Below are 27,865 nucleotides of genomic sequence, written 5' to 3' on the forward strand. Positions count from 1 at the left end.
AAAGCAAGCGCTCTGTAGCAGAATAAATCTTTAGCAAATCCCTGAATGAGCTCAGGACTGGGAACACTGGTCTCTGGTCAGCGTCTGTGTGACTGCAGGCTGGGAGCCCTTGGAGGCCTCACAGGTCACAGAGCCCACCTTCCTCCACTGGTCTGCAGGGAGCCTCAGGGTGCTGCTCCAGCTGTAGAGGCCGTCCTTCTGCAGCACCCCGGGGCTCCTGCTCTGCTCCCAGCTGCTGCTGCTGCTGCTGCTGCTGTCGTCCACCTTCCAGGACAGACTCCAGTCTGAGGGGAAGCCCTTGTTGGCCAGACACATGAGGGTGGCCTTCCCCTGCTGCAGCTCCTCACTGGAGGGGGGCAGCACTGTCAGGGTGGGACGGGCATCACCTAGGAGACACCAATCAGGTTAGAGGATGAGAACTACAGAGGAGTTAAGCAGCAGATACTGTGACACGGTTACAGTCAGGGAGGGATTTTCTACAACAGCAAGTTTCTGCCAGATGTTTTCATGCTTCACTCGTCACTCACAGACACATTGTTTCACTTCCTTTAAAGAGGCTCAGATCAGCCCAGAAATAATCACTAAAGAAGTGTGTTTTAAATACTTTAATCAACTCTTTAATTTCAAGTAGGAAAAATAAAATAACTTTAATATCTCATTACTACAAGCAACAAAATTTTTCATCTGATGTTTAGAATTATTATTTTTGGGAAAATGTGTAAAATTTTACTTAACCTCTTTTTATGTTATGCATTCCTGTTTTAAATATGAAAGAAACTGAGAGTAAAGAGTCATCAGAGTAACATTTTCTCTGGCTGTGATCAACAGTAGATTAAGACTGATTTTATTCCTCCAATAACAGCTTTAGTCCTGATCAAGTTCTGATGGAGCTTTTTTAGACCAAACCACCAAACTGGGTCACAGCTGGTAGAAGAGCATTAAAGTTAAAAAGTAATAATATTAACAAACATGTCAGAACTCAGTCCAGACAATTATTTTAGAAACAAGTTACACATTAAATAGTTAATGTTTAATTTCATCTTAAACTGCAACTTTACAATTTGGTCGTTTTAAGGAAGTAGTTAATTTCTTTCTGAAATAACATTTCAGCATATTTTAAATTTAGCTATCAAACATGAAGTAAACTTACCTCCAACATCCAGTCTGGTTCCTCCACCAAAAGTCCACCACAGTGATAGAAACTCACTGAGGCGCCGTACAAAAACCTCTGACTGTAGAGACACGGCTCTCTGACTCTGTCTGACTAAACTAAACCTACAAACCAAGACCAACTAAGGAGAATCAAACATCATTTAAGCTTTAGATCAATACTAACTTGTTACTCTGTTATCATTTTTGATTTTAACTATCAAAAAACTTGTCTCCATGATCTCTCTTTATAAAATATTTAATATTAAATATTTATTTTTTTCCAGCTTCAATCTATGAAACAGCGTTAAAACATTAGAATCAAATCAATAAAATAACAGCTTTATCTTTTACTTACTTCCAAACTCCAGTCTGGTTCCTCCACCAAACGTGTACCACAGTGATACAAACTCATTGAGCCGTCGTACAAAAACCTCTGACTGTAGAGACACGGCTCTTTGACTCTGACACAAACAAAATATCAAGACTACAACTTTCTAAGAGATGAAAATAATAAACTCTGACATTAATATGATAAATAACACCACATTGTGTTTTTTTTATTTCACTTGCAGAAAACGAATAATTCTGCCTTTTATCAAACATCAGTTGCAACGTTACCAATGTCTCCTAAAGCTTTTTTTCAAAATCTTAATATTTTAGAAAATGTTGAATCACCTTTAACTTCTAAAAAAAGCATCCAGCTAAAATTCACACGTTTTATGATGAGAACAGGGATGCAGAAATTTAAACATCAAAACTAGACAATCAAGAGTTTTAGACTTTTAAAAGGAAATCAGAGTCCTCCTCAAGCTGTATATAATATAATGATATCTTAATATTTAGAACTCTATTATAGAGTTCTAAATATTAAGTGGAGTGGTGGCCTAGTGGTTAGAGCATTGCGCTTGTGTCCTGGAAGTTCTGAGTTCAATTCCCACAGACTGCCACTTTGGGTCCCTGAGCAAGACCCTTAACCCCTGGGTGCTGCACAGTGGCAGCCCACTGCTCCCCAATGGGATGGGTTAAATGCAGAGGTGAATTTCTCCATTGTGAGATCAATAAGGTTCAATTATTATTATTATAAGTTTGGTTTGATTTGGAGTCAAATGTGCTTAGACATAACATCCAGTCTGTTTCCTCAACATACATTCTCTCAAAACTTGGAAAGACTCTTGAAATTAGAACAGAAAACAGCTGAATTGTGTGATATGCTCTATGGAGCTGTGGGTTTACCAAACATTCTGATGTTAGCTCAGTGTGAGACCTGAGGGAAATTAATCTATGTGGTAAGAGACGCTGGCCTCAACAACCAGGAGGTCAGCATCTGGACCTCAGGCCATCAGTTTATCAAAGCATCCTTTATTAAAAACTGAACACCAACTCACAAGTGATTTGAAATAACGGTTGAAAGAGAATCATATAGTTGATTCCTTAATGGAATTCCTTAATTGAATGATATATTTATTTACATGATCTGTGTGTAACATTAATATGTTCAATGTTGGCCTCTCTTTCGACATCACCTTTTGAAAGTCAAAGCTAGGGACATGGTGGTGGAGCAGGGGCAGATTTTGCTACAAGTCGTTCCCTTCTCTCTTCAGCCATTTCCTCACTGGCAACTCTCAAAACAAAAAAAGTCAAAAGTCAAAGAAAAAACAACTTAAGATGCCATCAAATGTATTATATATATATATATATTTATATATATATATATATATATATATATATATATATATATATTACAATGAATGAACTATAAAAGAGAATATAGAACATTTCAGGGAAGAAAATACTTAAAAGACATATGAGAATAGACATAAAGATGTAAAATGTTTTGCTGTTGGACAGGCACATTTCGACATTTAGCATATGTACAATTATACTGGAATTTCGATATTTGTTTTAAATGCCAAATATCTTTGTTATATTTCATGTTTTCTGATGTTACTCAAACAAAAAGGAAGGTTAGTAGTTCTATGCAATATTATATATTATTGTATTTGGCCCAGGGCCCTCAAATAGATTTAATTTTGGCCCTCTCTGTGAAAAAGTTTGGGCACCCCTGGTTTGAAGTAACTTAAAATGCAATAAATGTATATATTTTACAATACCTGAAATGTAATAGATTAATATATTTTCAGAGGAAAAAACACTTAAAAGTGCCCTACGATAGACTGCCGACCTGTCCAGGGTGTACTCCACCTCTTGCCCATTGACAGCCGGAGATAGACACCAGCACCCCACATGACCCCAACAAAAATAAGTGTGTAGGCAAATGGTTGGATGGATGGATGGAAAATTCTTAAAAGACACATTAGAATAGACATAAAGATGTATAATCTTCTTCCTTGAATATCATCACAAAGATCCAAACTCCCTGCTGGAGTCAGCCAGAGCATTTCCATAGAGAGGCACTTTGCATCAGCAGCACCATGCTCCAGTGCTCTGGGAGAGTTTATAGTCACTGTCAGTGGCTCTGAAAGGCTGTCCAGGCCTTTCAGAGCCACTGACACACCAGCAGCACAATGATGATGTCACTGACTCTACTGCTGACCACCCTGGGGCTCCTGGTTCACGGTGAGACTCTCTGCTGAAATCATTGTTAAGATGGAACCATGTTCCCCAGGATATCTAGAATATCAGCTTTGGTCTAGATGGTGATAACAATTCTTCAAGCCTAATTTTTATCCAGGAAACTTTCTAATCTTTTTTTTTATATTTTAGGATCTTCAGGACAAGTCTCTATAACTCAGACTCCAGGATCTCAGTCTGTTGTTCCAGGACAGACTGTCTCTATTAAATGTAAAGTCAATCCAAGCACGAGTTACTGCTTCAACTGGTACCTTCAGAAACCAGGAGAAGCACCTAAACTCATTGTTAGATGTACAAACACCCGTGAGTCTGGAGTCCCTGATCGTTTCAGTGGAACAAACTCTGGAAATACTGACTTCACTCTGACCATCAGTGGAGTTCAGGCTGAAGATGCTGCAGTTTACTACTGTCAGAGTGGTCATTACATCAACAGTCAGGATGTGTTCACACAGTGAAAAACAGTCGTACATAAACCTCCCTCAGTCAGGCTGAATAATTACATCTGATAAACTTTTCAAATTAAATTAAGTCTAAAAGTCTAAAATGTGGGTTTACCAACCAAAGTGATATTTCCTCAGTATGAGCTCTAAGGCCACTGTGTGTCTGTGGGTGAAGACGTTGTACACAAACCAGTCATCTAATTTTGTTTATATATAAATAAAAAAGGCACGTTGAAAATTATTTATATTTATAAAACTATCCATCAACTTTCTTGCTGGGTGCCTAACTCCAAACAAAAACAATTTATGGAGGATGAGAAACTCTGACCCTTAGCCCCAGATTGCTCCCTTGGTGCTGTAAAAACGACCCACTGCTCCTTAAGAGATGGGTTAGATGCAGAAGATGAATTTCTTTTGAATGTGCAATGACAAATAAAGATTTATTATGTTTGTTGTTGTTTTCTCTCTTTAGCAATTTCATCTCTGGCAGTTGTCTAAAAAGGTCCACTAGAGCCACAGAACAAGAAAGGTAGTCAAAGGTAAAAGAAAACATAAGAGATTATATTTAAAGTGTCTTAAAATGCAATGAATTAATATATTTTACAATAAATGAAATGTAAAATATTAATATATTTTCAGGGAAAAAACACTTGAAAGACATAATAATAGACATAAATATGTAGAATCTTCTTCTTTGAACAGCATCACTTTTAAATCAGTCTCTGTTGGAGTCATTCAGAGCATTTCCATAGACTCTGTGTTTGCTCATTAGAAGAGAACAAAATGACACGTAGAGCTGAGCTCCATGTGACTGACTCTGTGTGTTTGCATATGTGTCCTGCCTCTCTGCTCCCAGCTGTTAAGAGGTCAGTGTTGATCAGTGGCTGTCCAGGCCTTTCAGAGCCACTGACACACCAGCAGCACAATGATGATGTCACTGACTCTACTGCTGACCACCCTGGGGCTCCTGCTTCACGGTGAGACTCTGGGATCAGAACCTTGTTTTGTCGGTGTTTTGCTATGACAGAGAAACACATCAGCTCTGACTTTCACTCACATTTCCTTTAGGTTTAATCATTTTGGTTCTTCTCTTCCAGGTTCATCAGGAGACATAATCATGACTCAGACTCCAGCATCTCTTTCTGTTGTTCCAGGACAGACCGTCTCCATCAAATGTAAAGCCAGTCAACATGTAGACAATGAGGTAGACTGGTACCTTCAGCGACCTGGAGACGCTATTAAACTCCTGATCTATTGGACATCAAATCGTCAGTCAGGAGTTTCTGATCGTTTCAGTGGAAGTCAGTCTGGAAGTGATTTCACTCTGACCATCAGCAGAGTTCAGGCTGAAGATGCAGGAGTTTATCACTGTCAGCAGGATTACAGCAGACCGTTCACACAGTGATACAACGTCGTACAAAAACCTCCCTAAGCTGCAGAGGAACTGATCCACAGCTGCACTGAAGCATAAGTTGTGCAAATGGGGAACACAACTGCAGTTTATTACAAATATCTCACTAAGTTGTAATTGTTATTATTATTATTATTTCTTGCAAAGATAAAAAAAAAAACATATGGCTGGATAGACCTTAATAAGCCTTTTATTCACTTTTAACTGAGCATTATTAAACCCTTTTTCAAAGTTTTTACTCAGAAAATATGAAATAAATTTGTATAAGAAACAACATACTTTCTCTTTGAAACAATTAATTGCTATAAAAACAATGTTATATGGTTAACAAGCAAGCATCAACATGATATAATTCAGCAGTTATTTAGTCAAATTCACTGAAATATTGTAGAAAACGTTAAAATATGAGAACAGTGATGCAGAAATTTAAACATCAAGAAAACCAAGAGTTTTGGACTTTTAAAGGAAATCAGAGTCCTCCTCAAATTGTATATAATATAATAATATCTTAGTCTCTACAGCTTTTTATAGCTTTTATCAGTTTGGTTTTATCTGGAGTCACATGTGCTCATTCATAACATCCAGTCTGTTTCCTCAACATAAATTCTCTCAAAATTATGAAAACAGCTGAATTGTGTGATATGCTCTATGGAGCTGTGGGTTTACCAAACATTCTGATATTAGCTCAGTGTGAGACCTGAGGGAAATGAATCTAAGTGGTCAGAGAAGCTGTCCTTCCAACCAGGAGGTCAGCATCTGGAGGTCAGTTTATCAAAGCATCCTGTGTCGTTCCCCTTCTCTCTTCAGCCATTTCCTCTCTGACAACAGTCAAAACATAAAAAGTCAAAAGTAAAAGAAAAAAAATAAGAGAAATCATATAAAGTAATTTAACATCCCATGAAAATGTATATGTTCGTTTTTTTGTTTGTTTTTTTAGAATGAATGAACTATAAAAGATTTATAGAACATTTTCAGGGAAAACAAAGATTTAAAAGACACATGAGAAAAGATCTAATGATGTAGAATCTTCTTCCCTGAACAGCTTAACAGATCTCAGTTCCTACAGGAATCACTACAGAGTATTTCCATAGAGAGGCACTTTGCATCAGCAGCACCATGCTCCAGTGCTCTGGGAGAGTTTATAGTCCTGAGAGTTGAACACTGGAGGACTGACAGCTGTCCTTCATGACAACAGAAGACACAGAAATCCTCCTCATCAAAAACATGACTTTGATCTGCGTCCTCATCTGGACTCTCCTCTGCTGCTGCTTCACAGGTAAAGTCCAGAGGATCAAACTCCTCTCCTCTATCAACATCTGTCCCTCTGAAATGAAGCCCACAAAACCATCAAGCTGCTTTATGTTTTTGTCTCTGTGTCCTCAGAGTCCAGAGGTCAGGTCACAGTGACTCAGCCTGCAGCAGTGACAGCTGATCTGGGAGGATCTGCCAGGATCCCCTGTAGGACCAGTCAGAATGTTTATAGCTCTAACCGTTTAGCCTGGTACCAACAGAAAGATGGACAACCTCCTAAGCTGCTCATTTATCTTGCCAGCACTCGAGCATCAGGGACTCCAAGTCGTTTTACAGGCAGTGGATCAAACTCTGACTTCACTCTGACCATCAGTGGAGTTCAGGCTGAAGATGCTGCAGTTTATTACTGTCAGAGTTTTCATCGCATCAACACTCAGGCTGTGTTCACACAGTGAAAACCAGTCGTACAAAAACCTCCCTCAGTCAGACTGAACAGAAACTGAACTGCAGCTGCAGAGACTGATTCTGTTCAGTGAACAAACTAAAACACACTTTCTGGTTTTAATCCTTCAACCAGAGCTTTTGTCACAGAAACATAAAATGATGCTGTTTTTAAACATCTAAACTGAAATTATTTTAACTGTATTTTACTTTTTTCCCCACTCTGCCTCACATTTGTTTAAAACTCATTTTACAGTAGTGACACTATATTTATATCCCAGTCAGTAAACTATTCATTGTGATCAAAAATAAATGAATCACATTACAAACATTCCTGAAACAGTGTGAGAATAAACTGAAAACATGGAGGAAACATGTCAGGATTAAATGTGATGAACTCTGTAAACATGCTCAACTTCACACCAAGCTGACTTTTCACATCTTCAGTCCTTCAATGACATCAAACATGTTTCATGATGAAGCATGAAAACAGATCAACAACATTTTTGACCTTTGAACTCATTTTCAACATTGATGTAACAGAAAGAAAAATCCAGATTGTATTGGTCAACTAGAAGTTTGGGCTCACCGTGTTTTATTACATTCAAAGATGAAGCTGTATGTGATTTATTGAACAAGTGAAAATGCTCTTTGACTTTCATGATTTCTGATTTACAAAAGATTAAAAATTTAATTTACAGAGACAAAATACATAAATATATCAAACAGAATAAGTTTAGAGTCCAAAAGACTCATGTCAAAAATAGAAAGCATGCATTACATCTGAAAGAAACATATTTTATTTTGTTATTCCCACTTAAGGTTCTGCCACAGGAGTCATCTGTCTCCATCTAACTCTTTCTTCTGCCTCTTCTTCTCTCACACAACCTTCCTTCATGTCTTCTTTCACTCCATCCATAAATCTCCTCTTTGGTCTTCCTCTAGACCTCCTGCCTGGCTGTTCCAGCCTCATCATCCTTCTACCAACATACTCACTATCCCTCCTCTGTACATGTCCAAACCATCTCAGTCTGGCCTCTCTGGCTTCATTTCCAAATCATCTAACATCAGCTGTCCCTCTGGTGAACTCATTCCTGATCCTATCCATCCTCTTCACTCCCCAAGAGAACCTCAACATCTTCATCTCTGCTACCTCCAGCTCTGCCTCCTGTCTCTTCCTCAGTGCCTCTGTCTCTAAACCAGACAACACCTCTGGTCTCACCACCGTCTTCTACACCTTTCCTTTCATTCTCACTGATGCTCTTTTATCACACAGCACACCTGATGCCTTTTCTCCACCCGTTCCAACCTCTTGGACACGTTTCTTCACCTCTTTTTCACACTCACTGTCGCTCTGATTTTTTCTGAATAATAAAAAGTTATCTGGTCAACTTAGTGAGCAGGACAGCAGAGCTCATTTGGAGACAGTTAAAGCTCAGTTGTCTTGTTTTTCTTGTTTTTGTGGACTATTCTGGACTGATTATTTCTCCAGGCTCCAGCCTTCCCAGTCACCATTCCAGCCACCACTCTGCACCTAATCAGCTCCACCTGCTGCTGCCACTAATTACCCATAAGTCATTGCACCTCATCCTCTGCCTACTTCCTCCTGCCTCATTTTACCAATCATCACCTTCTCTCTATTTAAAAGCAAACTATGTGTCCAGCTTGAGTATCGGGTTCCCAGAGCCCCATCCTTTCCATCAATGACCTCCTCACCTCCCTTCACCATCTTCTGCAGGCCCATCCTGATGCTAGATTGCAGCCAGAGCACCATCCTGAGCTCCTGATGGGTTCTGTGTGCCTAACCCATGCAGGATGGTGGCTCATATATGCTGGATGTTTGAAAAATGAACAAACACCTGCAGACTTACTCCTTGGCCCAGAGTTCTTTTCTTTAAAGAGAATCTTTATCTCCAACAGAGAGCATCTGAAGTCAAAGGTTTTAACACACAGCATGCCCATAAAAAGCCATGTTTCCCTCTGGGTTAGCTAACTCCAGCAACAGAGATGCATTTTTCCATTTCTCCACCGTCCTGCAGGACTGTATCCAGCTCTGTGGACCTGACCCTCATGTGATGACCACCATCCTTGGGAGTGTTTACCTACAGCCTTCTCGTTCATCGGTCTTTCTTTCCCCTTTCATCCTTTCCCTCCTCTTATTGGTAATTGGTATAAGTTTTTCTCTCCTGGCTTGGTGAACAGACATTTTATCAAGAGACAGCAGAGGTATCACCAACTACAGTTTTGGCCAGAAAACATAATTTGAAGACACAGAGAATAATTATTTTTAAATTGTTTTTTTGCTGCTAAGACCATATTCCTCTACTTCTGCCATTTTTTAAAAATTTGTAAATGCAATTCACGCGTCCAAAATCTTTAACAGCAACTGCATGTCATGGATATGAACACATGAGGGCAGTAGTTAGCCATGAATCCTTTGAGACGTGAATCCAATCAGAAAGCACGTTGCAGTGCAGTGATACTGAGACATTAATATAAATAAACTTGAAAATAATATTTCCTGTCAAAATAATTTACTTTGTACTTCCTTACTTCAGTTCCACATGCTGAAAAATATCAGATAATAAAAATAGCAGGGTGGATGTAGACCAAAAATATGAAGTTTAAATATTTCAGCAATTATATTTTTCTGAGCAAAAAACAATCATGATGATGAACCAGTCATGCAGGAGCTTTATCAGGATCCCAAAAATATTAGAAAAAGAAAGTCACAATAGACTGGGAAGTCCTCTGTCCTTCACAAGTTCTCTGAAAACCTGCAAACTTTTGTTTGAGATTGCTGCTTGTTTTTCAGATGCAAATGGTTGAGCATTCAGGTGGAAACATTGCAGAATGTAGAGCTGAGCTCCATGTGACTGACTCTGTGTGTTTGCATATGTGTCCTGCCTCTCTGCTCCCAGCTGTTAAGAGGTCAGTGTTGATCAGTGGCTGTCCAGGCCTTTCAGAGCCACTGACACACCAGCAGCACAATGATGATGTCACTGACTCTACTGCTGACCACCCTGGGGCTCCTGCTTCACGGTGAGACTCTTTTTAGTAAACCCTGTATCTGATATTTAACTAGATTCACCGTGAAGGGGTTCTTCTGACAGGGAGAAGAAACACATGGAAGCTGACCTTTACTTACAGATTTCCTGCGTAATTGTTTTTCTCATTCTGCTGTTTCAGGTTCATCAGGAGAAATCATCCTGACTCAGACTCCAGGATCTCAGGCTGTTGTTCCAGGACAGACTGTCTCCATCAAATGTAAAGCCAGTTCAGGTGTTACCAATGATTTACAGTGGTACCTTCAAAAACCTGGAGAAGCACCAAAGCTCCTAATTTATAATGCCAATTCACGTTTGTCTGGAGTTTCTGATCGTTTCAGTGGAAGTCAGTCTGGAACTGATTTCACTCTGACCATCAGCAGAGTTCAGGCTGAAGATGCAGGAGTTTATCACTGTCAGCAGGATTACAGCTTTCCGTTCACACAGTGAAACAACGTCGTACAAAAACCTCCCTCAGCTGCAGAGGAACTGATCCACAGCTGCACTGAAGCAGAAGTTTTACTTGTAATGATGTTCATGAAACCGAATTAATATACAGTTACTATGAATAACAAATGAAATGTAAGATAAATCCCTGAGTAAATTTCTGACCACAAATATTTAGCACTTGTAGAAGAACTGGATCTTTCTTCTCTCATTTCTTTTCAAACAACCATTTTTTTGAAACTGCTGAAAGTCAGTCAACATGATTCTGGGAGAAACTCAAAGCCTCAGGTTCTAGGATCAAATAACTGACATGTGTTCTATGACAGTGAGATGTGTTTTATGTTCCTTGCACAACCACTTTACTTTTTCATGCTTTAATAACAAAGCAGCAGCAATATAAATTCATTTGAGACAACATTTTCAAATAGGGAACAGAAAAACCCGTGTGGGGTTTGCATGTCAACGATAGAAACAAATCAATCTATTCTACTCTGTAATCAATGAATAAAAACTGAAACCTGTTTTCTAACCGTAGCCCCATGTTTTAAATAAAATGAAACCTATAAAACTTTAATTCAGAAATTTAAAATAAGGATTTGACCACTTTTAATGAACTAATTAATGAAGACCAATGCAGCTCACAGCTACAGTCTGAATTTGTTGATGAAATGTCTTCACCATATAAAAGTTACACAACCCATGGTGAATGCATTCATTCATTAGCTGTATTTTATGGTCACTGAACTTTTTAAAATGGACTGTTTTTTAACTGTGTTTTTAATACAACAGCAGTTTCTGACAGACCTGTCTGCGCCAATGAATCACTGCTTCTAATACATCTAATTTACCCTTTTATTATTTATAGGGAAGACCATTTCAGGATGAAACCAAAAGACAAAACATCAGAATATGATAAGTTTAATGAACTGAAAACATATATTAGTACAGGGTGAGAAATGCAGATTAGAAATAGCCCAAAAACAGTTTGTAAACTCACACAAACACACAGAACAATTTCCAGATTGTATTTTACAATATTCTATGAGACAGTTCTACTACAAGAGTTGTGTTTGAAAGTAATTGGAATGCATCAACTTTTATGTCGAAACATTCAATTTAAGAAGAATTTAGTATGAATGAAACTGAAAATCTTTATGTTAAGGCGCAAAGAAAAACAAAAACAATGTCAGCGAATGAGCTCAGGACTGGGAACAGTGGTCTCTGGTCAGCGTCTGTGTGACTGCAGGCTGGGAGCCCTTGGAGGCCTCACAGGTCACAGAGCCCACCTTCCTCCACTGGTCTGCAGGGAGCCTCAGGGTGCTGCTCCAGCTGTAGAGGCCGTCCTTCTGCAGCACCCCGGGGCTCCTGCTCTGCTCCCAGCTGCTGCTGCTGCTGCTGCTGTCGTCCACCTTCCAGGACAGACTCCAGTCTGAGGGGAAGCCCTTGTTGGCCAGACACATGAGGGTGGCCTTCCCCTGCTGCAGCTCCTCACTGGAGGGGGGCAGCACTGTCAGGGTGGGACGGCGTTCACCCACTGCAGAGAGAAACAAACACATTGCAAAGTCTAGATTAAAATCCTCCAGGTTTAACTTTCTGCCCTGGATCATGTAACCATGGTAACACTCATGCATCACTGCTCAACCACAGCAACAGACAGGTTTCAGTACCACACATAAAAATTGACATTTCTAATTCCTTTCATGTTTTCTCATTAAACTTGTTAAATTTTCAAAATCGGGACTAATCTTCTAAAACCACTTGAAATCCATTTTTTTCTATTGTTTTTAAGAGATATGTGCTGTTACCTGAATCTTACACCCTAAGTTTATTTCCCTGATAAAAAAAATACTTTCTTAAAAAAAACTAGTTTTCAGACATTTTCTTTTCCAAAACTGTAATCAAAACATGAGAGAAAATTAATAATTGATAATCAATAATATACATGAGCCAGAGATCACATTACACACAGTGACACTGATAATGTGGCTCAGCATATAGTCCACACCGCTTGTTAACGATACGTAGAAATAAGAAAACTTTTGAGAGAAAACTGAAAACTTTGAGCTATGCTTGTTCTATTAAAACTATAAAATTTGACTATATAAATGTAAAAAATAAAAATAGGAGAACTTCATATTGCTAAGTTTTAAATAACATTTTATTTAACATGTAGGGTTTTCTGATTATTATTTTTTATGGTTTTTCAGTATTTCTTTTTTATACTTTTTCTTTTTTCTTTTCAATAGTATTTCTTTCAGTGTTACGACTCATTAGTCCAACTCAGACATTACAGAGTTTCCATTAAACACGGCAACTTAGAAAAATAAAAACTAACTAAACCCTAAAAGAAGTGTTTTTCCTCTGAGAATAACCCTTTAAAACTCAACATTACAGGGATAGTTAATTTAATTTAAGTTAGTTGTACTTACAGTTAACATCCAGTCTGGTTCCTCCACCAAACGTGTACCACAGTGATACAAACTGATGGAGCCGTTGTACAAAAACCTCTGACTGTTAGAGACACGGTTCTCTGACTCTGACACAAACAATTTATGGAGGATGAGAAACTTTTAGAAAGAAGCAAATATTAAACTTTGGTACATTCATTTAATAATTACACCTGATAAACTTTTCAAATTAGTTGCTTAAGTCTAAAAGTCTAAAATGTGGGTTTACCAACCAAAGTGATATTTCCTCAGTATGAGCTATAAGGCCACTGTGTGTCTGTGGGCGAAGACTTTGTCCACCAGCCAGTCACCTAATTGAATTTATATATATCAATAAAAGAAGCATTTTGAAAATTATTTATATTTATCCAACTATCCATCGACTTTCTTGCTGGGTGCCTAACTCCAGCAGTCGATGGACGAGAAGACCCGTTCAATTACGGGTTTCTAGGTCATAAACTGTTTCCTCCTGCATCACTGCCACCTTAAAGAATTGTTACTCTTGGTAAAATCATTATTCACCATGAAAAAGATAAACTTCCATGTCTGATCTGTTTTTGATTTTCAACAGCTGAAAGAAATTGATCCCAGTTCCTACAGGAATCACTACAGAGCATTTCCATAGAGAGGCACTTTGCATCAGCAGCACCATGCTCCAGTGCTCTGGGAGAGTTTATAGTCCTGAGAGTTGAACACTGGAGGACTGACAGCTGTCCTTCATCACAACAGAAGACACAGAAATCCTCCTCATCAAAAACATGACTTTGATCTGCGTCCTCATCTGGACTCTCCTCTGCTGCTGCTTCACAGGTAAAGTCCAGAGGATCAAACTCCTCTCCTCTATCAACATCTGTCCCTCTGAAATGAAGCCCACAAAACCATCAAGCTGCTTTATGTTTTTGTCTCTGTGTCCTCAGAGTCCAGAGGTCAGGTCACAGTGACTCAGCCTGCAGCAGTGACAGCTGATCTGGGAGGATCTGCCACCATCACCTGTAGGACCAGTCAGGATGTTTATTATAGCAGTCCATTCCACTTTTTAGCCTGGTATCAACAGAAAGATGGACAACCTCCCAAACGGTTCATTTATGCTGCCATCTATCCAGACTCAGGGACTCCAAGTCGTTTTACAGGCAGTGGATCAAACTCTGACTTCACTCTGACCATCAGTGGAGTTCAGGCTGAAGATGCTGCAGTTTATTACTGTCAGAGTTTTCATGTGATCAGCAGCCAGTATGTGTTCACACAGTGAAAAACAGTCGTACAAAAACCTCCCTCAGTCAGCCTGAACAGAAACTGCAGCTGAATGTCACAGCAGACTCTGACACAGCTCACTAAACACAGACACACACAGAGTAACAATTATTTGATGGAGATAGTTTTTACTGATAAAATATCCACATGAATAATGCACATTATTATTGATGGTTTCATGGGTTGCTTTGAAGTTACAGTAACTTATAAGTTAGAATATTTGCAATACACCTGTGAAGACTTTGTTTGTTGTGAAAGACAAAATGGGAGGTTAGATCAAAATGAAATCTTAACATTTAGGTCCACATGACAGAAAACATTGTGAACAACCTGATGGAAATTTAGCTCTCGTTGCTGAACACATATCCTAAAGTTATGAATCGAGTTTCTTTAAATATAGTACAATTGTTTTAGCTTCCATCAATTTCTCCGTAATCTAATCCACATGTTGAACAATAAATATGGAGGCAAATGTGTCTCAATATTCAAATTAAAATCCATAAATTGAATTGCCTTTTTTCATTCTCAAAATTCAGCTACATTTTTGACTAATAAATACAATTTAAAATAAATCAACCAAACTGCATTTTCTTTTTTCTTTTCCAAGAATCCTCTATTTGTAAATTATTAAAATGATTATTACATTAAAATTTAACCTAGAATCTTCAAATGATGTCCCAGCAAAAAGTGACAAAAATTAATTTTAAAAAGTCATATTTGTGAGAAACAACTGATGACTGGTAATGCTAACTGAATGCAAACACAACAGAACATGATATTCTGTTATTGTTTTATATATAAAAACATGGCTTTGAAGCTTTTTTTAATAAAATTTGGCAATCATAATGTTTAAACAGTACGACAAAGTAAGAAAAAAAAAACTTAAAAGGTTTTAACCTGATTTTTTTTTACTGATCAGCACCGGTTTGAATCAGTATGGAAGTCTATCTCAAAATAAATTAATTCAACACAGATTAAGATTATTATTCTGTGGTGTAATGTGTTGATTACTTGTTTGTTCTCAACTTCCAAACATATGTCAATAAGCATGAAAATTCATTGACATTAATGTTTTATTTTATAAATATTTATTTTTTGTAAAATTGTCATGTTTTAGGAGCATGTCATTAAATAAAATCCACCAAGATACATATTTTTAACCAAAAATATTGCCAAAAACAATCTGCATTAGAAGCTATTATAAAGCTCTTAATGTTGAACTATAGAAATACAAACAACAGTTGCTGTTTTTCCTCCATGTGTATGACAGAACTGTTGGGCTCGAAATTACTCTCATAACACTGATAGATTTAGTTAAAAGTAAAGCCAGAGTCCTTACTTCAATATGATAGAAAAGCTGATATGGAAGCGAAAGATTGGTGTGATGGTGAGCAGGCCTTCCAACCTTGAAGACCTTGAGCTTATCACCGAAGATAAATCATCAAAATACCAGTGGAGACATGGAAAATGTCTCAAACAAGAAATTAATGTCTTAGTTTCTTTCAGAGCCACTGAAACACCAGCAGCACAATGATGATGTCACTGACTCTACTGCTGACCACCCTGGAGCTCCTGGTTCACGGTGAGACTGTTTGCTCAACGGTTATGTTTAGGACGATGATGTTCTGAACGATATACTTATAACAAGCAGAATGAATTCTGCAACATTTACTGCATAAGTACAAAATATTTTACTACGATGTGTTTTCTAAAGGTTCTTCAGAAGACATTGTTCTGACTCAAACTCCTGGAGCTTAGTCTGGTGTTTAGGGATATCTATCTATCTATCTATCTATCTATCTATCTATCTATCTATCTATCTATCTATCTATCTATCTATCTATCTATCTATCTATCTATCTATCTATCTATCTATACTCTCTCTCTCTCTCTCTCTCTCTCTCTCTCTCTCTCTATATATATATATATATATATATATATATATATATATATATATATATATATATATATATATATATATATATATATATATAATGTTGCAGACCAGCGCCTCGGTCCAACGGGACGCACTCAAGCAACAGTGTGGTGTGAGGAAATAACTGGAGAAAGGGGATGTGAAAGAACAATATTATTATTTGGAAACGGAATAAACTAGAAGTTTGCAACTCAACGAGCCAGCAACTCTAAGGTTTACATTTAGTCCAATACCCCATATCTTTTATTTTATTCTGAGCACAATACTGAGTCTTAGTCAAACAGTATCTCTTTCAGTTCTTCTGGTCAATTAATGTTCCAATACTGGTGGTAGTTGAGCGATTACCACATTGTGAGTTTGACCATGCTGTTCTTCGATCAGAGTTCTGGGCTCAGGCTCACCATTTCCTTCTGTAAAGAGTTCTTCAGTCCATTTGGAAGGTTTTCAGAACCAGCAAAAAGAACCTAGCCAAGATGCTCTTCAAGTTTAATACACTAGACGATCGTCACAGCACCTCTAAATGTAGCAATTTTCCTACAAGATGCTCTCTGTTCCAAGCTTTGATCAGAAAGAATGCCAAACTAGAGCGAGGCTCAGTGCAGGCATGCATGGATGAGCCATGCTGCTGCTGCTGCTGCTGCTGCTGCTGCTGCTGCTGCTGCTGCTGCTGCTGCTGCTGCTGCTGCTGCTGCTGCTGCTGCTGCTGCTGCTGCTGCTGCTGCTGCTGCTGCTGCTGCTGCTGCTGCCGCTGCTGCTGCTGCAGTCGGGTAAAAGGAAAGGAACCATAAACCTGTCTCTCAAACACTAAACACTTTGCCATGTTCAAGGCAAGAGTTAAATTTCTTAGTGAAGGCATTTCTCTCAGGTGGTTTTCCTGGTTCAACAGTCATTAAAGCACAGTTTTGTTTCCTTTTCTGTAATCCCTAATGCAAATCAGCACAAACAGAATCACATAACCTGAACCTTAGCTAACAGATTAAGTCAGAGTTTGGATGTAAAACAGTCAAATGTTTACTGTTTGCTCTCACTGCTGCACAGGCTGCAGCAGTGAGAGCTGATCTGGAAGGACCTGCCGCCATCAGCTGTAGGACAGGTCACAATGTTAAAGCTTTTAGCAACATTCTCATTTTATCATGGTATCAATAGAAAGATGGACAACCTCCTAAGCTGCTCATTTATTATACCAGTTCTGAAGCATCAGGGACTCCAAGTCATTTTACAGGCAGTGGATCAAACTCTGACTTCACTCTGACCATCAGTGGAGTTCAGGCTGAAGATGCTGCAGTTTACTACTGTCAGAGTGAATTCCTCATCAGTAGTGCATATTCATACACACAGTGAAAAACCATCGTACAAAGACCTCCCTCAGTCAGACTGAACACAAACTGCAGCTGGAAGTTACAGCAGACAATGTCACGGTTCAGTCAAGCACTGAATAAAGGTTTAGTGTCCACACTTAAATAAAAACGTTTGCCTTACATATATTTGCAAAAATAATTCTGATAGCTTCTTTTTCATTTGTGAATTGCATTCATGTTAACTTACAGACAATAAATAAAGTCAACATTTAGCTCCAGTCAAAAGAAAAAAATGTTTGAGTGGCTCAATGAGTAATTTCAGAGACTATTTTGTGCTCTACTGACCAAACACGCATCTAAGGTTCTGACTGACGTTAACCGAGTAACTTCATAGTTTGAGTCAATATCTCCTGTCGACACAACAGGACAGCAATGGAAAGGTTATTTCAATTTTGTAGTAAACCCCTTTATTTCAAATGAATGGTGGGAATATAGCTGCTTAACATCAGACAAGCACAGAATCTCTGAAGCTGCCACTTTATTTGGCTGAGAGATGAGATTCAGGATCTTGCAGTCATTTTACAGGCAGTTGTTAAAACTCTGAATTCAGTCGGCCCATCAGTGAAGTTCAGGCTTAAGATGCTGTAGTTGACATCGGGCAGAGTGGACACGATAGCAACAGCCAAGATCTGTTCTCTCAGTAAAAGAGCAGATCTGAACTAATGACGCTTAATGTTAACTGAAGAGATCTACAAATAGGCAAACACAATGCAATCTTTCTGTGTTTTCTTTGAAATTGCACCTTCAAAATCGAACTACTGCACAGCCTGATATAATGTGCATAAAGAAAAATCAGTGACCATGTTTATCTGTGAGATATTTATTGCTCATAATATTGAATCAATCCACTTTAAAACACAAACCATGCACATTTAGAACAAAGGACAAGTTGGTAAAGAGACAAAAAAAATGAAAGCAAAAGCAAAATCAGCTGCTGGTCCAGTTTAGAAACACTTGTCTCTCCTGAATGTCTCCGTTACTGGACAGTGGGAGCCCTTGGAGGCCTCACAGGTCACAGAGCCCACCTTCCTCCACTGGTCTGCAGGGAGCCTCAGGGTGCTGCTCCAGCTGTAGAGGCCGTCCTTCTGCAGCACCCCGGGGCTCCTGCTCTGCTCCCAGCTGCTGCTGCTGCTGCTGTCGTCCACCTTCCAGGACAGACTCCAGTCTGAAGGGAAGCCCTTGTTGGCCAGACACATGAGGGTGGCCTTCCCCTGCTGCAGCTCCTCACTGGAGGGGGGCAGCACTGTCAGGGTGGGACGGGCATCACCTAGGAGACACCAATCAGGTTAGAGGATGAGAACTACAGAGGAGTTAAGCAGCAGATACTGTGACATGGTTACAGTCAGGGAGGGATTTTCTACAACAGGAAGTTTCTGCCAGATGTTTTCATGCTTCACTCGTCACTTACAGACACATTGTTTCAGTTCCTTTTAGGAGGCTCAGATTAGCACAGAAATAATCACTAAAGAATTGTATTTTAAATACTTTAATCAACACTTTAAGTTCAAATGAGAAAATAAAATAACATTAATATTTCATCTATACAAGCAACAATATGTTTCATCTGATGTTTAGAATTATTATTTTTGGGTAGAATTTTGTAGATTTTATTTAAACTGTTTGTTTGTTTCACATTCCTGTCTGAAACAGGAAAAAAACTGAGAGAAAAGAGTCATCAGAGTAACATTTTCTCTGGCTGTGATCAACAGTAGATTAAAACTGATTATTCCTCCAATAACAGCTTTAGTCCTGTTCAAGTTCTGATGGAACTTTTTTCGACCAAACCACCAAACTGGTTCACAGCTGGTAGAAGAGCTTTAAAGTTAAAAAGTAATAGCATTAAGAAAAAAACCGGACCTCAGTCCTGACAGTTATTTTAGAAGCAACATTTGACACAAGTTGCTCATTAAATAGTTTACGTTTAATTTCAGCTTAAACTGCAACTTTGCAATTTGGTCGGTTTAAGGAAGAAATTAATTTATTTTCTGCTTTCTGAATAAGAGCAGAAATAATATTTCAGCATATTTCAAATTTAGCTATCAAGCATGAAGTAAACTTACCTCCAACATCCAGTCTGGTTCCTCCACCAAAAGTCCACCACAGTGATAGAAACTCACTGAGAGCCGTACAAAAACCTCTGACTGTAGAGACACGGCTCTCTGACTCTGTCTGACTAAACTAAACCTACAAACCAAGACCAACTAAAGAGAATCAAACATCATTTAAGCTTTAGATCAATACTAACTTGTTACTCTGTTATCAGTTTTGATTTTAACTATCAAAAAACTTGTCTCCATAAGCTCTCTTTATAAAATATTTTATATTAAATAATGCATTTTTCCAGCTTTAATCTATGAAACAGTATTAAAATAAAAATCAAATCAATAAAATAACAGCTTTATCTTTGACTTACTTCCAACATCCAGTCTGGTTCCTCCACCAAACGTGAACCACAGTGATACAAACTCATTGAGCCGTCGTACAAAAACCTCTGACTGTAGAGACACGGCTCTCTGACTCTGACACAAACAAAATATCAGGACTACAACTTTCTAAGAGATGAAAATAATAAAGTCTGGCACTAATATGATAAATAACTCCATGTTGTATTTTTTTATTTCACTTGCAGAAGACAGATTATTCTGCCTTTTATCAAACATCAATTGCATCGTTATCAATATCTCTTAAAGCTTTTTTTAAAAACTTATTATTTTAGAAAATGTTGAATCATCAATAACATCTAAAACATCCATGTGAAAACAGCTAAAATACAACAGTTGTATGATGAGAACAGGAATGCAGAAATTTAAACATAAAAACAAGAAAACCAAGAGTTTTAGACTTTTAAAAGGAAATCAGACTCAAACTGTACATCATATAATGATATTTTAATAATTAGAGCTTTATTATAGGTTTGATAAGTTTGTTTTGATTTGGAGTCAAATGTGCTTAGTCATAACATCCAGTCTGTTTCCTCAACATACATTCTCTCAAAATGAGGAAAGACTCATGAAATTACTACAGAAAACAGCTGAGACCTGAGGGAAATGAAGCTAAGGAGGTCAGCATCTGCACCTCAGGCCTTTACGTTATCAAAGCATCATTTATTAAAAACTGAACGCCAACTTACAAGTGAAAATCTTATAGTTAATTCCTTAATGGAATTCCTTAATTGAATGATATATTTATTTATATGATGTGTGCGTAGCATCACTATGTTCAATGTTGGCCTCTCTTTCGACATCACCTTTTGAAAGTCAAAGCTAGGGACATGGTGGTGGAGCAGGGGCAGACTTTTGCTACAAGTCGTTTCCCTTCTTCCTTCAGCCATTTCCTCACTGGCAACTCTCAAAACAAAAAAAGTCAAAAGTAAAAGAAAAAAATAAGAGATTTAAAGTAACTTAAGATGCCATTAAATGTATCTTTTTTTTCTCTTTACAATGAATGCACTATCAAAGAGTTATAGAACATTTTCAAGAAAGAAAATACTTAACAGACACATGAGAATTGACATTATAATGTAAAATCTTCTTCCTTGAATACCATCACAAAGATCCAAACTCCCTGCAGGAGTCACTACAGAGCATTTCCATAGAGAGGCACTTTGCATCAGCAGCACCATGCTCCAGTGCTCTGGGAGAGTTTATAGTCCTGAGAGTTGAACACTGGAGGACTGACAGCTGTCCTTCATCACAACAGAAGACACAGAAATCCTCCTCATCAAAAACATGACTTTGATCTGCGTCCTCATCTGGACTCTCCTCTGCTGCTGCTTCACAGGTAAAGTCCAGAGGATCAAACTCCTCTCCTCTATCAACATCTGTCCCTCTGAAATGAAGCCCACAAAACCATCAAGCTGCTTTATGTTTTTGTCTCTGTGTCCTCAGAGTCCAGAGATCAGGTCACAGTGACTCAGCCTGCAGCAGTGACAGCTGATCTGGGAGGATCTGCCAGGATCCCCTGTAGGACCAGTCAGAATGTTTATAGCTCTAACCATTTAGCCTGGTATCAACAGAAAGATGGACAAACTCCTAAGCTGCTCATTTATTATGCCAGCACTCGAGCATCAGGGACTCCAAGTCGTTTTACAGGCAGTGGATCAAACTCTGCTTTCACTCTGACCATCAGTGGAGTTCAGGCTGAAGATGCTGCAGTTTATTACTGTCAGAGTCTTCATGAAATCAAAATTCAATATCTGTTCATCAGCAGCAGCCAGTATGTGTTCACACAGTGAAAAACAGTCGTACAAAAACCTCCCTCAGTCAGGATGAACAGAAACTGCAGCTGAATGTCACATCAGACTCTGACACAGCTCACTAAACACAGATACACACAGAGTAGCAATAATTTTATGGATATATTTTTTCATGAATAGTTCACATTGAAACTTGTTGCTGGGTTTGAAGGAAACTTTTAAGTTAATTTAAAGGTTTCAATATTTGAATACAACTGAACAAACGTTTTTTGGGAAGATTCAGTTTTTACTTGGATTAAAATTAAATGTCAACATTTATGTCCACATGGAAGAAAACATTAACAACCTGACGAAGAATTTGTTCTCTTAGCTGACCACATTTTGTTTTCCGTTTCTTTAAACGGTGATACAATTGTTTTAGCCCCAATGGTTAGAACAGAAAGTGAATTAAACTCTAGCTGCTCATTATTTCGCCAACAGCAAAGTTTCAGGGACTCTAAATGGTTTCATAGGCAGTAGATCAAACTCTGACTTTACTTTGACCATCAATAAAGTTTAATTTCAAGATTCTACAAACAACCAACAGCTTTGACAGCATCCCTGAACAAATATTCAGTTTTATTTAATACTTGTAATGTTCTGTTGTGGTTCTGGTTATTTTTTCAGTTTAGGATTATTTCTGTTTCTTGTTTTGGATTTATGTTTAGCCTGTTTTTGTTATCTGGCCTTTGTTGTTAGTTTTTATTTCAGCCCGTGTCCGTTTAGTTTTATTCCTTACCTTAGGTTTTTGTTTATCAATCTTATGCTCCCTTTATCACCTCCACCTGTTTTTGTTAATTAGCCCCGCCCTGCTCTCTTGTTCTGTTGCCTATTTAAGCCCGCCTTCGTTTTCAGTTAGTTGCCGGAATTTCTCCTCTTGTCCCTGTCTGCTACCTCCTGGTAAGAGCCTTGCAGCCTTTGTTGAAATTATCTGTCTGTTGCCCTGCATGATCTGTCCTGTTTTTGAGTTTGTCCCAGCCTCTGCCTTTTTGTCAACCTGGAGGATCCATCATCTCTGTCAATAAAGACCTTTTTAGCATCAGCTCCCTGTTTGGCTAAACTTTGGATTCACCACAAGCAATCATTACAATACTAGATGTATTTGTAGATAGCCAAATCTAACTTTAGGGTTTACTATATAGAAGTGTATCTGTAAGCACCTGGAGTCAAACACCTGTGGGTGTTTATGAGAGTCTGCATGTATATTTAAGGTTTGTCCATAAGAAATATGTTCTGTAGTAGTGGAGCCCCAGATGTCCTTAAGGGCCCCTAGAATAGGGAAGCCAGTAGAGGACAAACACAGGGATAGCTGCCTCTCCCATCCCAGAGAGGAGCAGAGGAGAGCCCAGGAAACCCCCCAGCAGCCAAAGTTCAGAAGTCTGTGGGTTCTGCTGTCAGTCTGAACACCAGAGCAGATCCAGCCATGGGGCCACAGACCTGAGAACCAAGTTCACACCAAGCCCCCCTGCAGGGCCTCACTGAGCCATGGAGCTCAAGCTATTGAAGAAATTTATATCAAACATTCATACAATGAACAATATAGAACTGTGGATGACAAATCCCTGTAAAAACAAAAGTTATCTTTCTACAAGCAGTAGATAATTTTACTGCATGGTGCTGAATACATAAATGACTGTCTGCCAACGTTAAGGAGGAAGCATGATGACTCCATCTGATTAACTCTATGGGTTTTCATAATGTGTCCTGACAGTGATGTTGATGATGAGGTAGACTGGTACCTTCAGAGACCTGGAGACGCTATTAAACTCCTTATTTACTGAACATCAAAGCGTCAGTCTGGAGTTTCTGATCGTTTCAGTGGAAGTCAGTCTGGAAGTGATTTCACTCTGACCATCAGCAGAATTCAGGCTGAAGATGCAGGAGTTTATCACTGTCAGCAGGATTACAGCACACCGTTATCACAGTGATACAATGTGGTACAAAAACCTCCCTCAGCTACAGCAGAATTGATCTACAGCTGCACTGAAGCAGAAATTATACATAGAATAATATTCAGAGATAACAATTTTTTATCTTTTTTTCAACTAAAATTATTTTTTCTTTCATACAATGTGAAACTTAATAGAAAGCCTCTACAGCTTAATCATATTTAGGCTTAAATGAAAATAATTATGGAGCATCAGCTGTTCCTCCTCTGTGGACCAATCGTCCTTCACTATCTATAGACATGTGACCTAACAGATCTCTCTTGTAAATGAGAACTCGTGTCTCAGTGAGACTACATGTAGGAAAAAAATAAGTTTAATAATAATAAAATACCTCTTCAGACATGCAACATTTAGTCTGTAATAAGAGAATTTGAAATATTTTTATTTTTGTAATACCTAAGCTCAATAATCAACATTCATGGCTGATTTAATCTGAATAAATTGAAAGACAAATTAGGAGTGATGATTTATATTTTATTGTTGAGCAAAAAACAGAGATTCTGAAGATAAACTCCAACAACAGACAGTTATAAAGCAAGCAATCTGTAGCAGAATAAATCTTTAGAAAATCCCTGAATGAGCTCAGGACTGGGAACACTGGTCTCTGGTCAGCGTCTGTGTGACTGCAGTCTGGGAGCCCTTGGAGGCCTCACAGGTCACAGAGCCCACCTTCCTCCACTGGTCTGCAGGGAGCCTCAGGGTGCTGCTCCAGCTGTAGAGGCCGTCCTTCTGCAGCACCCCGGGGCTCCTGCTCTGCTCCCAGCTGCTGCTGCTGCTGCTGCTGCTGCTGTCGTCCACCTTCCAGGACAGACTCCAGTCTGAGGGGAAGCCCTTGTTGGCCAGACACATGAGGGTGGCCTTCCCCTGCTGCAGCTCCTCACTGGAGGGGGGCAGCACTGTCAGGGTGGGACGGGCATCACCTAGGAGACACCAATCAGGTTAGAGGATGAAAACTACAGAGGAGTTAAGCAGCAGATACTGTGACATGGTTACAGTCAGGGAGGGATTTTCTACAACAGGAAGTTTCTGCCAGATGTTTTCATGCTTCACTCGTCACTTACAGACACATTGTTTCACTTCCTTTTAGGAGGCTCAGATCAGCCCAGAAATAATCACTAAAGAATTGTATTTTAAATACTTTAATCAACACTTTAAGTTCAAATGAGAAAATAAAATAACATTAATATTTTATCTATACAAGCAACAATATGTTTCATCTGATGTTTAGAATTATTATTTTTGGATACATTTTGTAGATTTTATTTGTGATGTTTTAGTTTCACATTCCTGTTTGAAATATGAAAGAAACTGAGAGAAAAGAGTCATCAGAGTAACATTATCTCTGGCTGTGATCAACAGCAGATTAAGACTGATTTTATTCCTCCAATAACAGCTTTAGTCAGGTTCAAGTTCTGATGGAGCGTTTTTCGACCAAACCACCAAACTGGTTCACAGCTGGTAGAAGAGCATTAAAGTTAAAAAGTAAGTAACAGTAACAAACATGCCGGACCTCAGTCCTGACAGTTATTTTAGAAACAACATTTGACACATGTTACACAAATAGTTAATGTTTAATTTCAGTTTAAACAACATATTTACAATTTAGTTGTTTTAAAGAAGAAGTTAATGCAAAGATACAATTTTCTGCTTTCTGAATAAGAGCAGAAATAATATTTCTGCATATTTTAAATGTTGCTATCAAGCATGAAGTAAACTTACCTCCAACATCCAGTCTGGTTCCTCCACCAAAAGTCCACCAAAGTGATAGAAACTCACTGAGGCGCCGTACAAAAACCTCTGACTGTAGAGACACGGCTCTATGACTCTGTCTGACTAAACTAAACCTACAAACCAGGAGCAACTAAGGAGAATCAAACATCATTTAAGCTTTAGATTAATATTAACGTTTTACTCTGTTATCATTTTTGATTTTAACTATCAAAAAACTTGTCTCCATAAGCTCTCTATATAAAATATTGTATATTAAACTATGCATTTTTCCAGCTTTAATCTATGAAACAGTATTAAAATAAAAATCAAATCAATAAAATAACCAAACGTGAACCACAGTGATACAAACTCATTGAGCCGTCGTACAAAAACCTCTGACTGTAGAGACACGGCTCTCTGACTCTGACACAAACAAAATATCAGGACTACAACTTTCTAAGAGATGAAAATAATAAAGTCTGGCACTAATATGATAAATAACTCCATGTTGTATTTTTTTATTTCACTTGCAGAAGACAGATTATTCTGCCTTTTATCAAACATCAATTGCATCGTTATCAATATCTCTTAAAGCTTTTTTTAAAAACTTATTATTTTAGAAAATGTTGAATCATCAATAACATCTAAAACATCCATGTGAAAACAGCTAAAATACAACAGTTGTATGATGAGAACAGGAATGCAGAAATTTAAACATAAAAACAAGAAAACCAAGAGTTTTAGACTTTTAAAAGGAAATCAGACTCAAACTGTACATCATATAATGATATTTTAATAATTAGAGCTTTATTATAGGTTTGATAAGTTTGTTTTGATTTGGAGTCAAATGTGCTTAGTCATAACATCCAGTCTGTTTCCTCAACATACATTCTCTCAAAATGAGGAAAGACTCATGAAATTACTACAGAAAACAGCTGAGACCTGAGGGAAATGAAGCTAAGGAGGTCAGCATCTGCACCTCAGGCCTTTACGTTATCAAAGCATCCTTTATTAAAAACTGAACGCCAACTTACAAGTGAAAATCTTATAGTTAATTCCTTAATGGAATTCCTTAATTGAATGATATATTTATTTATATGATGTGTGCGTAGCATCACTATGTTCAATGTTGGCCTCTCTTTCGACATCACCTTTTGAAAGTCAAAGCTAGGGACATGGTGGTGGAGCAGGGGCAGACTATTGCTACAAGTCGTTTCCCTTCTTCCTTCAGCCATTTCCTCACAGGCAACTCTCAAAACAAAAAAAGTCAAAAGTAAAAGAAAAAAATAAGAGATTTAAAGTAACTTAAATTTATATTTTTTTTCTCTCTCTTTACAATGAATGCACTATCAAAGAGTTATAGAACATTTTCAAGAAAGAAAATACTTAACAGACACATGAGAATTGACATTATAATGTAAAATCTTCTTCCTTGAATACCATCACAAAGATCCAAAATCCCTACAGGAATCACTACAGAGCATTTCCATAGAGAGGCACTTTGCATCAGCAGCACCATGCTCCAGTGCTCTGGGAGAGTTTATAGTCCTGAGAGTTGAACACTGGAGGACTGACAGCTGTCCTTCATCACAACAGAAGACACAGAAATCCTCCTCATCAAAAACATGACTTTGATCTGCGTCCTCATCTGGACTCTCCTCTGCTGCTGCTTCACAGGTAAAGTCCAGAGGATCAAACTCCTCTCCTCTATCAACATCTGTCCCTCTGAAATGAAGCCCACAAAACCATCAAGCTGCTTTATGTTTTTGTCTCTGTGTCCTCAGAGTCCAGAGGTCAGGTCACAGTGACTCAGCCTGCAGCAGTGACAGCTGATCTGGGAGGATCTGTCACCATAAATTGTCAGACTTCACAGGATATTTATAAAAGCTATTTAGCCTGGTATCAACAGAAAGATGGACAACCTCCTAAGCTGCTCTTTTACTATGTTGGGAGTCGAATCTCAGGGACTCCAAGTCGTTTTAATGATGGTGGATCCTATTCTGACTTCACTCTGACTATCAGTGGAGTTCAGGCTGAAGATGCTGCAGTTTACTACTGTCAGAGTCTTCATTGGATCAACAGCCAGTATGTGTTCACACAGTGAAAAACAGTCGTACAAAAACCTCCCTCAGTCAGGCTGAACAGAAACTGCAGCTGAATGTCACAGCAGACTCTGACACAGCTCACTAAACACAGACA

At 38.4% G+C, this 27,865-nt stretch overlaps 1 long non-coding RNA gene and 2 gene segments (V, D, J or C); 1 reads left to right on the plus strand and 2 right to left on the minus strand.

Moving 5' to 3' along the window:
- Positions 1–1,545, minus strand: LOC118565301. The segment is given in 2 exon segments: positions 1–386; positions 1,508–1,545. A coding segment is annotated over 1 exon segment (264 nt).
- An 8,773-nt stretch (positions 1,546–10,318) lies between these two features.
- On the plus strand, positions 10,319–10,747 carry LOC118565312. Its single transcript, XR_004932307.1, has 3 exons — positions 10,319–10,329; positions 10,477–10,554; positions 10,660–10,747. It is a non-coding gene; the product is annotated as an uncharacterized LOC118565312 (long non-coding RNA).
- Positions 10,748–11,683: 936 nt separating this feature from the next.
- On the minus strand, positions 11,684–25,752 carry LOC118565300. The segment is given in 3 exon segments: positions 11,684–11,984; positions 24,543–24,876; positions 25,676–25,752. Coding segments are annotated over 2 exon segments (267 nt in total).
- Positions 25,753–27,865: the final 2,113 nt, after the last annotated feature.

Source organism: Fundulus heteroclitus, chromosome 13, assembly GCF_011125445.2.
Source record: "Fundulus heteroclitus isolate FHET01 chromosome 13, MU-UCD_Fhet_4.1, whole genome shotgun sequence".
NCBI lineage: Eukaryota > Metazoa > Chordata > Actinopteri > Cyprinodontiformes > Fundulidae > Fundulus > Fundulus heteroclitus.